The sequence below is a fragment of the Dunckerocampus dactyliophorus genome, chromosome 7, assembly GCF_027744805.1.
Source record: "Dunckerocampus dactyliophorus isolate RoL2022-P2 chromosome 7, RoL_Ddac_1.1, whole genome shotgun sequence".
Taxonomy (NCBI): Eukaryota; Metazoa; Chordata; class Actinopteri; order Syngnathiformes; family Syngnathidae; genus Dunckerocampus; species Dunckerocampus dactyliophorus.
Genome location: NC_072825.1, coordinates 10,930,729 through 10,943,360, shown reverse-complemented (window position 1 = coordinate 10,943,360; position 12,632 = coordinate 10,930,729). Strand labels below are relative to the sequence as shown.

The 12,632-nt window shown below is 40.0% G+C and overlaps 1 protein-coding gene across 7 annotated transcripts in view; it reads left to right on the top strand.

The window, feature by feature from the left end:
• The window catches only part of LOC129185227 (intermembrane lipid transfer protein VPS13B-like), a 319,375-nt gene that overhangs the window by 126,329 nt on the left and 180,414 nt on the right, over positions 1-12,632 (top strand). For 6 of the 7 annotated variants that reach the window (XR_008572043.1, XR_008572044.1, XR_008572045.1 and 3 more), the window contains exon 22: positions 3,853-3,986. Coding sequence is in view for 4 of the 7 variants with exons in the window: in XM_054782025.1 (XP_054638000.1) it covers positions 3,853-3,986 (134 nt within the window). In the remaining 3 variants the exon portion in view is untranslated. Of the gene's footprint in view, positions 1-3,852; positions 3,987-5,207; positions 12,088-12,632 lie in introns of those variants that run through there. The other variant, XM_054782027.1, reaches the window with a different exon arrangement.

Below are 12,632 nucleotides of genomic sequence, written 5' to 3'. Positions count from 1 at the left end.
TTCAGTTCATTTGGAGCTGTTCATATATACGATAATCCTGTCCTATCATTTATCTTTATCTTTAAATAAATACAGTAAAAATGGGCATATTTTAGAAATATCTGCTCATGGTGATTAATCATGATTAATTAATTTAAAAACAGATTAATCTGATTTTAAAAAAAAATTGACAGCCCTAGTATCAAGGTCTTGTGTCTCCTTCCTTAATTCTCCTTTGTTTTGTGCCCCTGCCCCGATGCACTCATTGCCCATTGTTGTTTACGTTTTGTGTTTTTGTGCTACGTTTTGCGTTGATCGGCTGTGAAGAGGCACAATGCACAACATCAGGCACAGTGCAGAATGTATCCTGTTTGCTAATAGCCATGATGATGATGACACTGGGGAACAAAAAAGAAAAAAAAAATGTTGCCTCAGATTTTTGAATAGGTAAAATTATCATACATTATGAGATTTTTGGAAGTATTAATCATATAGAAGGTGAAAGTATCTTACAAATACTATAATTGGGGTAAGTCTGGTAATGCTGGTTCCACTAATCGATGTTCTTCAGTACACAGAAGCCTCACAAACGTTGTTGTAATTATTGGAAAAAAAGACCCTATTGACTCCCTGGAACTTCGGGCTGCTGGGGTACTCATTTCTGCAGGTAGTTTTTGGTGGGAATGCAGGGTTTTTTTTGTTTTTTTTTATTATTTCGTTAATATGAAAGTTCCTGAAATGATTCCTGCGGTGGAAAAGGGGCTATTAATTTGGAGAACTATTGGACCGAGGTCCCTGGGTTACACATTTTATACACAGAACAGCATATTTTCATGTTATGTCACCCTCACTTTCTTGGAACAAATAACTTTCTTTTAGTTCCCAGTTTATATTTTCAAATATTCCTATCTTGTTCCCTTACCATTTTCTCTTCATAGCAAAGTGATCTCAGCTTTTTTTTATATAACTTGTGCTAATACTGCTGTTCGCACCCTAAGACATTTTTATTGGTCAAACATATGTTTCAGCTACAGTGGTGTGAAAAAGTGTTAAGTCTTGAATGTTTCAGCTCATCAAACTAATTTCAATATTATAGCCAATGACAACACTACTGAACACAAAATGCAGTTTTTAAATGAAACATCACTTTTTCACAAAGAGCCATGTAGTTTTGGATTTTTTCTCCCCTTATAAGAGCAAGTTTCATTTAAAAACTGCATTTTGTGTTCAGTCGTGTTGTCATTGACTAATATTTTAATTGTTTGATGATCTGAAACATTTAAATGTGACAAACATGCAAAAAAAAAGAAGTCAGGAAGGGGGCAAACACTTTTTCACACCACTGTATATGCAGTACGATACTTCATAGAAGCTGAGGTTTGTCGCTATATGTAACAACAAAAGTGTTCATGTTTTATATTTGTGTGAGTGATTATCTGTTACAAGAAAAGCTGTGGTTCAAATGTCCTCAGCAGTTTGGAGTCAGTTTCTATCTGCCCTGGACAATTACACCTCAAATGGGTTCACATAGTAGCTTAAGTATTTTATTATTTCTCCCTAACGAGTGTTCCTTTTAGAAGCAGCATCATGATCCAAGTCCCAGCCTTCTCCATGTTTGCTAACATCTACCAGATAAATGACCTCACTGGTTTTGCATTTCAACCTTTCAATTAGCCATTGGCACCCTGCGAGAATTTTGCTTTTGCTGAGAAACCTATCCTTCAATTTGGCTCTGCTTCCCAAAGTTTGGAACAAGAACGGCTGTCTTTGTTCCTGTCTGCTAGTGGTCTGGATGATGGGATTATGTGTAATTTTCTTGTTTACTGGGAGGACTGGAAAGTGATATAGTGAAATGGAAACATTTGTATTGTTTGTGCCATTAATCTGTAAAGTTGTCAAAAATTATAGCTTGTTGGTCGAAGTTCCACTGCTCAGAAAACCTTTTGGTGATCTCAGCCACTTAAGCAAAATCCTGTCAAGCTGGGAAAAGGAGCGTTCATGGATAATAGGCACTCTATATAGACTTAACTTGCTAGACATGTCGAAGGAAGACACAAAAACAATTGATAAATGCAAGCACACATGCCCATAAATGATGGCCGGAACTGTAAGGCAGATTTCAGGCAAACCTACACAGTTGGACATAATCTAAGTCCTAGTAGCCTGATGGAAGTCAGACAGGTTTTTATTGGCTGCTGTATGCTTTCCAGAAGGGGATAATATTTTCATTGTGGAGTTTATATAGTTTAACATTTTTTCTGGTACGGCCAATAATTTATCAAAATAACGATGGTTGGCTTGGGAAAGAAAACAAGACAAATTAGAAATAATGAGATATGAGGCCCCTTTCTAAGACGACTGGTTATAGTCTCGCAGGGACACTTATTGCTAAATTTGAATGTATGTGGACGACTAACACTGATTAGTCCCTTCAAACTTCTCACTGACTCCAGAGTGAGTAATTTTTTCTTTGTGTATCTTATTTGTGCTTTTATGAATGATAAGGGTATTAGGCCTTGTGGATGTTGGCTGGATATTTTGAGGTTGAAGTGAAGAGAAAGGAAAGTTGGAGTCGTGACAATAGCAGAACATGCAATGATTGGACACTGGGTTCAGATAATTTCACCGAGATGTTTCATAGGATGTAGATGTCCCAAAAAACACATTTTCTCGATTGCTCTCTACAACTTGCATCACAGTTTTTCTGGCTTGAGTCATCTCGGTCTTGTTTAAGTGACAATTGCAGTGGGGGAAATAATTACTTGGTCTCCTTCTGATTTTGTAATTGTATCCTCTTCCAAAGACATAAACAGTCCAGAATGTAAATTTTCTAGGTTTATTTTAGTAGGTGATCAAATACTTATTTTGCTCACGTAAACACAAATTACTTACCGGTATTTTTTTTCAGATTTTTTAAAATTGATTGCCTGTTTCTCTCTGTTAAAATAAATTTACCAATAAGCAACCACCCAAAAATCTGGACTGGTCATGTCTTTACAGCAGGGGATCAAATAATTATCTTCCCTACTGTAACTGTTACTTAAATAATACAGAGACGAAGTCAGCAAAACCGTGACATTAGTTGTCTTGCCTGTTACCATGCATCCATTTGGCTGTTTGAATGACGTATGAATGAGTGGTATTTCAAGAAGCTGGTGGTTCTGTGTCATCAATACTATTTAATGACAAATGTAGAATAGAGCTGCCGAGTAGGGCAGGCCTAAATTGTGGATATGTTTAAATGTGTCCTCAGAGAGAAGTCTCCTTCCTCATCTCTTACACCTTGATGGCTTTAACATGCACAGGTTTCAGGCTAATCTTTCTGAAAGGGTTTTCTGCCTGCGTGTCCCTCTCATTGACTCTTTCTGCCTTGGTACTTAACCTCTCATATCCGTAGATTTTTCATTTTGGCTTGCACACTGGAAGGGGTGTTGCAAGGGAGAGAGAGACAGACTTGTCGGGAGGAGGAAGTCTCAATAATGAAACCACTACGCTGCTTAGTTATTACTGTCCATAGGAGCGGACCCTTTCACATGTTCACCAATACCGTCTTTATCCTTGATGATGGTTGCAGTGTTTGAACGGCTTGGACCATGCATGCAGCCAATGTTGATTTCTCCACTGTGCATTTTATGATATCTAATTTCACTTCACTTTTCACTTTCCTTTTCTTGTATGTGCTGTCAACAGAAGAGTGTACCTCACGCTTGGGAGACATAATGGAGGTTAAATAGATAAATAGTCTCTTATTGGAATAATATATTTTAATGTTTAGTCTTCTGAAGTGAAGTGAACAAACAGATAAATATGTTGTGGCTCAATACATTTTATTTATGGTGTGTAATTTGTGATTTCTTTTCCTTTCTTTGTCAGAATCACGCCCCTTGTCCATTCCTATGAAAGTGTTGCCGGAGACCACACCAGGGGAGTCATTGACAACCTCAGAGGAGAGAATGAAGGAACTCATTGCTCATGCCTGGGATGCTGTGAAATGCCTTACACTGCAGGTAAAAATATGTAAATTTTGCTTCAATATTCATTTTTTTAATAATAATGGGCCATTTTCAACCGCGAAACAACACAATTTATTAATATATGTTTGAAAAGTGACGGTTGTATTGCTTTTTAGGGTAATTTTTAAGAATGTAAATGGATGTCACTATAACACGCATGTAAACAACCAGTGATGCAAATCCAACAACCCTGCTTAATTCTATTAAATTCTCATTGCTGGGACCACACAAGCTGATGTCAGTGAAACATTAAAGCAAACATGACGTATGTGTATCTGGGAGAAAAAAAAAAAAAAAGCTCCTAGAACCCAAGTCTCATGTCAAGCCATTAAGCTGTTTACAGTAGTTCCTCAAAAGTTAACTCAACCTTCTAATAGTTTGCCGAGCCCGTCATTGCCTCCACTTTCCTCTGTCCCCTTTGGCTGTGCAACTGGGACCACACCAAGCACTACAGCAGTAATTAGGAAACAGTCTGTCCTGTTGACATGAAGGTAGAAATGAACCAAACCGACAACCCGACAGCTGGTACCCGAGACCTTGGATATCTCAAAACTTAAACCACTCCATTTATTTTTGTCCCATATAAACAGAATACCTAATGGATCACACTTCTCCTGCACATGTGCTTGTTGGAATCAGGTTCTGTTATAGAAGAGAAATGTAAAAAAAAAAAAAAAAAAGGAGGGGGGTGTCTGTTATTTCAGTTTTATTTTGTGACTTCTGAACCTATTTAAAACTGATGAAATAATAAGATTAGGGATATCTGTGTACTCAGTATGCATTCTCTTTGTCATGGATTCCATGACAACATAAAGTTGATATACTACGCAATTAAGTATACTGTATGTAACGGATATGTACTGGCTCGTGCTTGTGACTCGGTGTGGTCGTGGGATCAAGCCCTGGCGTGTGCAGGGCTGGACCGTGCGGGATGACCACAGTTACATATATATTACAGGGTATTTATATGACTTACACAATTAGGATGGGTTCTTCCACCTTTTTTTTTTTCTCCAGGCATGTCCCAACATTATATCTCCTCCCCCACTTTTCCTCACCTTTCTCCCCTGACTCTTTTCTTCCTGGATCCTCCTCCTCCCATCCATGTTCTCCAACAGGGCACCCATGTTCTTTGAGGGGCAGTGATAATTGCATGTGATTCTATTTCAAGAATTTTGCAATAATGCCTTCTATTGAACGTTTGAATGTTTTCAGTGCTGGCAAGGAACACGTTGCTACCAAAACTGAAGTGGGATCTACTTAAACAAAAAGACAGTTGCCATGGAAAAACAAAGTAACACTGCTCCCTGCAGCTGCTATGTATTATTGAGTAGGAATTTTTTTGAAGGACAAAATACAGAGAAAAAAAATCTGCAGGGCATCAAAGGTAAAGTGATGGAAATGAGACTGAGGTTGGATACAAGAAAGGAGTAACACAGGAACTCTTAAGGAAGAAAGTAAGGGAGAGATGGAGGAGGATCATATGCACTGTATGTTTGGTGTAGCTCAAATGATGCTGGCCAGATGGTTTCCATGAACAGGCTCTGACCCCCAGCTGGAGCATTTTCTGCAGGCACATTACTTCATCTTCTGCCCCTCCCTCCATCTTATCATCCCTCCATTCAACACCTCATCCTCCTAGTCTGTCCCAAAACAAAAAACTAAACACAGCTATGACTTTGTACCACTTGAAGAGAATTTGGTAGTCAAAACACACTGACCAATGTTGTTGCACATTTTGATGCTTCTGTTTGCGATTGGTGCATTTAAGCAACCTGTATGTTTACATTAATCTGTGTCACTAAACAACACATTTTGCTATTGTCATTGTTTGAAGCCAGAAACATTGTTTTCACCATCTATACACAACAGTTATATTTTCAGTACACTGAACAGTTTTTGTGTGAATGAAAAGCCTAAAAGCATAGACAAATATATTTGTATGAATATGGCCCTATAAAACCTGTATAGACATCTTGTAAAAGTGCAGTTTACAAAAATGTTTTTATTGAAGCGACTGATTTCTTAATTACAGAATAAACGCAAACAGGTTGTAGAGTTAATGCTAATGGAAGAATGCTGTGTCTCTTTCCTGAAACTGAACCTTTCCAAATATTTCCATAAAGAGAGAGAGAGACTGAGAACCAATGAGGAAAATGAGAGAACAGAGTCGGTTGCAGGGTATTCACATGGGGCGATGCTGTGAGAAAAAAGATGCACATTGTCTCATCATTGTACTTTTATTCACTCACTTGCATCGAATGAAAAATTGGAAAGTAAGACATATTATTTAATTCTTAGTATTTGTATCACTAGATGTTTACTTGTCAGCCAGTTTGTCTGCACACAATACGGAGTGCTACTACACACCGTAGAAACTAAGGCAGCATATCTATAATAGTAAGTTAATGAAATACACCCTTAAAAAATACAAATTCCAATATATTGATTTAAATTAAACTACTATGTTGAGAACTTTATTATTATGAGTTGTACATTTTGCAATGTAGAGGCACATGCAGTTCACATCATATGATGGATTTATGTTAGAACATAGAAATAGACTAGTGATAAGTAGGCGTGGGGCTCTCTGGCCACCTCACTATTTGATGCGACTGTGATTCAGAGGCCTGTGATGCGATGATAAAACGATTATCAATGCATCTCGATGCATTTTTTTTGTAATCAATAGTTTGTCAATTTTTTCAAGCATTTTTTTTTCTTTCTTTTTAGAAGTACTTTTTACTCACTGTTTTTTTTCTAAATGAAAAGATACTTGAAAATATCCACTTGATTTTAAGCTTCAGACGTGCTCAGGCATGTTCGGTGGGTGGGGGGAGGAGACCTCAGAAATTTGGTCAAGGTGGAAAATTATCCATCCATCCATCCATCCCGCTTTTTCCTGTGGACAATTATTATCCAAGTAATTGTACCAAGTTTCTTCAGCGTGATCTTTTTTGTTAACTAATAAATGAAGAAAATGATTGAAATGAATTAAAAATATTAAGTTCATGTAATTACCTGCATTATTAAGTTAATACAACTCTTAATTATAAAGTTCTCATCATAGTAGTTTGATTTAAATCAATATATTAGATTTTTTTATTTTGTTACTGCCTTAGTTTTTACAGTTTATGACTAGACATCAACTACATTATCTGCTGTGTCAACACACTGATAACTTCACAGCTATTATTGATATGCACACATTTGACCCATTAAAAGGAAAACCGATCATACACGGCATTGACATGAATGGTTGTGACATGACAGAATGGCTGAAATGGAGCAGGAATCTATTTTGGAATGTTTGCTTGGAGGTGAATCTGAAGTTTTCAGGCAAGCATCCGCCCTTTTGTCTTGGGACAGACCAAAAAGAAGCCTTGCCAAACACAGGTCTGATCAGCTCACCTGAGGGTTCAGCTGGGCTTGCTGTATTTGATCACACTACATAAATCAACGGTGTACACTGCGACCCTATTCACTCCATTTAATACTGTTGAGCATGTCACACCTTGTGTGTCATTTCCTGTTGAAGGGAATGGAAGCCTGCTGTCTGAGCTCCTCACTGTTTTCCTGATCGTAGATTAGGGGTCTTCCAAGTTTTTCACTTCTGCTATGATACCGATATTGCAGCCTCGAGTATTGCCCAATACCGATATCAATCTGATATCAGCATGAGTCACACATACTTTTCTTACTTATTTTGTAGTGTGGAATGTTAGAAAAGGCTTGATCTTGAAGTGATGTTACTCAAACAGAGACCAATAATCAACATACTGTAGGTGTGAGGAAAAACTCACTTTCTCACGCGGATGTGTTGGACGGCATTGGTTGTTTTGGTTGAGAGGGGGTTGCGAGCATCATCATGCTGTTTTTTGTGGTGCTGTGAGGACAAGCGGCATAGAAAATGAATGAATGAATGCTGCAGATGTGCGATCGAGTAGGTCATGTTGAACGTTCCTGGTTCTGTGCCACCACGGCGGGGTTTACACTCGACTGTGACATCTTTTTCGAACTTTGCAAGAGGTGCTGCCACCCGGCCATCATTCCCGCTCCTTTCTTAGCATACACTGTTGTTGTGATCATGCGCGCTCTGCATTATTGATCCGGGTGCTGCTGGGTAGAAAGTGCTGGAGCGGTGTCTGGAATGGATTGCTCGTATGGAAGAGCTTATATCGGAGATTTTAGATGCATGCCGATGTAATAATTTTTTTTGCTGACAGATATCTGGACACCCCTATTGTAGATCTTTACCACATTTACAGTATAAGGTTGCTTGCTGACACCCACAACTTCAACATTGTCTGCCGAGACAAAATAAATGAGTTTGGAAGTGGTATGCCTGCCACTAGTTACTAGCAAGCCAGCCTAACTGACAACAAGGCAAATCAAAGTGATCACCTAGAACAGGGCTCATCAACCCGTCGATCGCGAGCTACTAGTGGATCTTTGGGACTTTGCCGGTCGATCGTGAGAATATTACATCAGTGCCCTCCCTTCCCGGAGAGTGACCAACAGGCACGCATTTTCACCACTGAACACGCCCGTACACCTTGCCGCTCTCCAGGCACGCAACCTGCAAGCTACAACCAGGAGCCCAGTCCCCAAAACCCGACCAGAGGTACCATGAACGCACACTTACAACGGCTCGGCAACCCGTGACTCGGGAGCCGCATGCGGCTCTTCATCCTCCTTCTTGCGGTTCCCTTTGCCGAGCACAAAGTGGGGGAAATGTGCATTTTCGAAATGAATGTGAAATATCCGACTCACCGCAAGTTTGTGAATGCATCTGGACTGCCTTCTGACTGCTGATTGGATGAGCAAGGGAGGCTAGTGTATGCAGTGAGTCTGACTGGGAGGGAGAGAAAAAATGGTGAGAGAGTTTTGAGTTGAGTCCGAAGCAAGTTACTGTGTCGTAAAATAAAACCATGTAATTAATGGGAGCATAGCAATATGTTTTATAATGAGAAATGCGCTGTAGCTATGTGTTAGGAGAGACTCCAGGAGAGGCAGACAGTGTGCCGCTGCAGCTGGCTGTACACTAACCACTCAGAACAATATGTGCTTTCACTTTCACGTCTCCAAATAACAGAAAAATCTCTCCATGTCGTCAGAAAAAGTCTTTACTTTTGAAAATAAGCCACCAAGAGTGTTTGGGAAGTCGCCAGATTTAGTGAGAAAATAGCCAAGTTGGCAACAAAGGGCTGCACATGAGATGGGAAGCCATTCACAGATGGAGAATACATGATAGAATTGTTCATCAGAGCATCTATTCTCCGAATTAAAAAATAAACCGGAAATGATTCAGAAAATGAAAAAATGCCATTCTTTGCAAAGACAGTCAAGGACAGGACCAGTAGAATGGCTATTGATGACAATTCAGTGCAAGCATAAACGGTATTGAGCAAACTTTTTTTTTTTTTTATCTTAAATTTGGCTATATTTTGTTTTCATTTTACACAAATACGGGAGGGCCGCACGGTGGTCTAGTGGTTAGCACGTTGGCCAACACAGTAACAACTTGGAGATCGGGAAGACCTGGGTTTGATTCTCCCCTGGGCATTTCTGTGTGGAGTTTGCATGTTCTCCCCGTGTGCGCGTGGGGTTTCTCCGGGTACTCCGGCTTCCTCCCACATTCCAAAAAACATGCAGGTGAGGTTAATTGGTGACTCTAAATTGTCCATAGGTATGAATGTGAGTGTGAATGGTTGTTTGTCTACAGTATATGTGCGCTGCGATTGGCTGGCGACCAGTCCAGGGTGTACCCCGCTTGTCACCCGAAGTCAGCTGGGATAGGCTTCAGCATGCCCCCGTGACCCTAATGAGGAAGAAGCGGTATAGAAAATGGATGGATGGACAAATACGGGAACCACTCAGTAAGACTTACAGAGTTAAGTGTTTAAATTGTTTCAGAGCATTTCTGTTTGTCTTTGTTTTTTACTGGAAGAGGAGACAAAATGGCTGTTTTTATGGTAAAGGTTGCCGACCCCTGGTTTAGTTTGAACATACCTTTACATTGAAGTACCTCACATGTTTACACTTGCACATTTCAGCATGTTTGAAAAGGTTTAGAGTAACAGAGCTTCCTTGATTTTTATTATTAAATCTCTCTTTCGTTCTACCCCTTTTCAGGCACTTTGAATTGTGCAAATGTAACCATATGTTTCTTTTCATAATTTTTATTAAGCATATTTGCAATATACTAGACCATTCCCATTACCATCTAGTAACCTTCTAGTGTATTCTAGTTCATCTACAGTAGTACCTTGCTACCCAATCACTCAGTTTACTCATAATGTATCTGTCCAGGCACAGCCCAGATTTTTCAAAGGAAACTGAGCACGCCAACATCTCATAATCATTGTTTCTAAGGACAATCTCCAGTCAAATTTGGCCTAGGCCACCTCTTCGATCCCATCTGTACTGGCTCAGGATGCCAAAATGGCTGAGGGTTGATTGTTTGAGCTCAGGGGGTGGGAGCCGTCATTACAGGCCAGGCCAACCGCACTCATAAGGCCACTGTTGGATCAGTAAACGCAGCGATCAAAGTTGCAATTAACCCACTGCGCTAACACAAACATCTGGGCCAGCAGAAACAAACAAAGCCTTCATGTCACCTAAAGCGTTTATTTTTGCAGATTTCCACTTCAGCCAAGGAGACCTCCAGTGCTTGTCAGCTTCTGTAAGCAGTGTTAGAAGAGAGGAATGTGGGGCTTCAGGGATGGCTGGTTGCCTGAATGTTCTCCCGTGCCAGGCCGCAAGCTTATTGCTTGTGATGGCATGCGGGTAAGAGCGAGGCTATCTGCTGTCTGTGGGCATCATGCTTAAAATGGCTTCCTCACAGACATTTGGAAGCGTAGCAGTTTAGTAAGGCAACAACAAAGGAAAGTGTATACATCTACACACCACAATGCACATCTGTACAGTGTCATATACACATTAATCATCTACATTTCCAGAAGACAGTATTTACACTATTGCAACCTCTTTTTCAAATGTATTTTTTGAATTGAGCTGGAAATGCAGGATATGCTGAAGAAGAGGGAGCAAAAGGTTAACAGTGGGCGGAGTGCCCTGAGAGATATTTGGAGGGGATGCTCTATAGACCCTCTGTTTGTCCGACCAGCAACTTTGGTCCCGTCTGGTGCAGGGACAGGAAGATAACATTTGGAGAGGTATCAGGTTTTCAAAAACAAAGGGATGTGTTTTCCATTTGCTGCCGATCCCTCCAGTGGGATATTTCTCCTCCAGAGTTGCAAATGTTTTCACCGGGGATGCTGGAAGTAGTGTTTCTAATTTCCTCTTTTCTCCGTCTCTGGGTGACATCCTGCGTGTTGTGAATTGCTTATTGTGTGTGACAGAGAAATGTGTAGGGGAAGAATTTGAGAAAAATGTCAGAATATTTAATTTAATTTAAATATGTATTTATAATCTTTTTATTTAAAATATCTATATTTTATTTTTTACATTTTTTATTTTATTTTTTTTATATGTATAATTTAAGCAACCTTGGATCCCTTGACAGGAGCTATTAAGATCTAAGTTTTTATTATCATTATTATTATTGCTGTTATTGTTGGAAAGTGGCATTATGTGTAAAAGTATAGAATACATAAATATTTTTTATGTGCATGAAAGTCATATCTCAGTCTCAACAACGAATTTTGCCGCTCAATGTTGATGCCTTGTAGAAGATTGGATTGAGCTGTGGCGTCTGAAGCCCTCTTTTACACAGAGATTCCGCAAAAATTGCAATAATTTACATTTTGCACTGTTGGATCTTAAGGAGGTTCTAAATAGAGTTTCGAATGCAAAAATAACTTGGAGTAAGACAGAAAACATTTTGAGTAAGCAATTTATTGCAAACAAACTGAATGAAATAGGCTGTTCATCAGTTGAACAAACGTTTAAGACCATAGCTAAAAAAAAAAAAAAAAGACACACCCCTAAAATACAAATAAAATGTTTAAAAAAAAAGGACTCCGTAATGAGTAGCTGTGCTATTCTTGTCAAGCGAAAATTGGTTTTGGGCATGTTTGATGCCAGTGTTTCCGGAAGCCCAGTGGGAATGTTGCTTCAGGTGGTGAAAGATGGCGCCCTCCGTGGCAGACGTCTCTGTGACACTCTCCCGTGTTTTTCTATTTTTTGCTATTTTATTGTTCATTTTGGACATTCAACACACTCACGCAGTACATTACAACAGGGAGACACTTTTGAACATCGGCAGGGTTCACCATGAACTTTCATTTAGCCTCTCAGACTTTGCCTTTCTTCTGCGCCGGGAGAACGCAGCAGCCTGCGGCCCCGGTGAGCTGAATACCCGGCGAGCAAAGCATCCGAGGCGTAAACGAGGCAAGCGAGCCGGCCTGCATGCTAGGCTAAAAGCTAGAGCGACGAGGCCACCGCTACCAAGCCTGCTGCTAGCCGACGTCCGCTCTCTTGAAAACAAGATGGACGAACTACGAGCAAGGATTACAGCTCAACGTGAGATCAGGGAATGCTGTGTCCTCACCTTCACAGAAACCTGGCTGACGGAGGATATACCGGACTCGGCGATCCAGTTGGAATCATTTGCTGCTTACCGGGGAGATCGGACTTTAGCGTCTGGTAAACACAGAGGTGGCGGCGTCTGTGTTT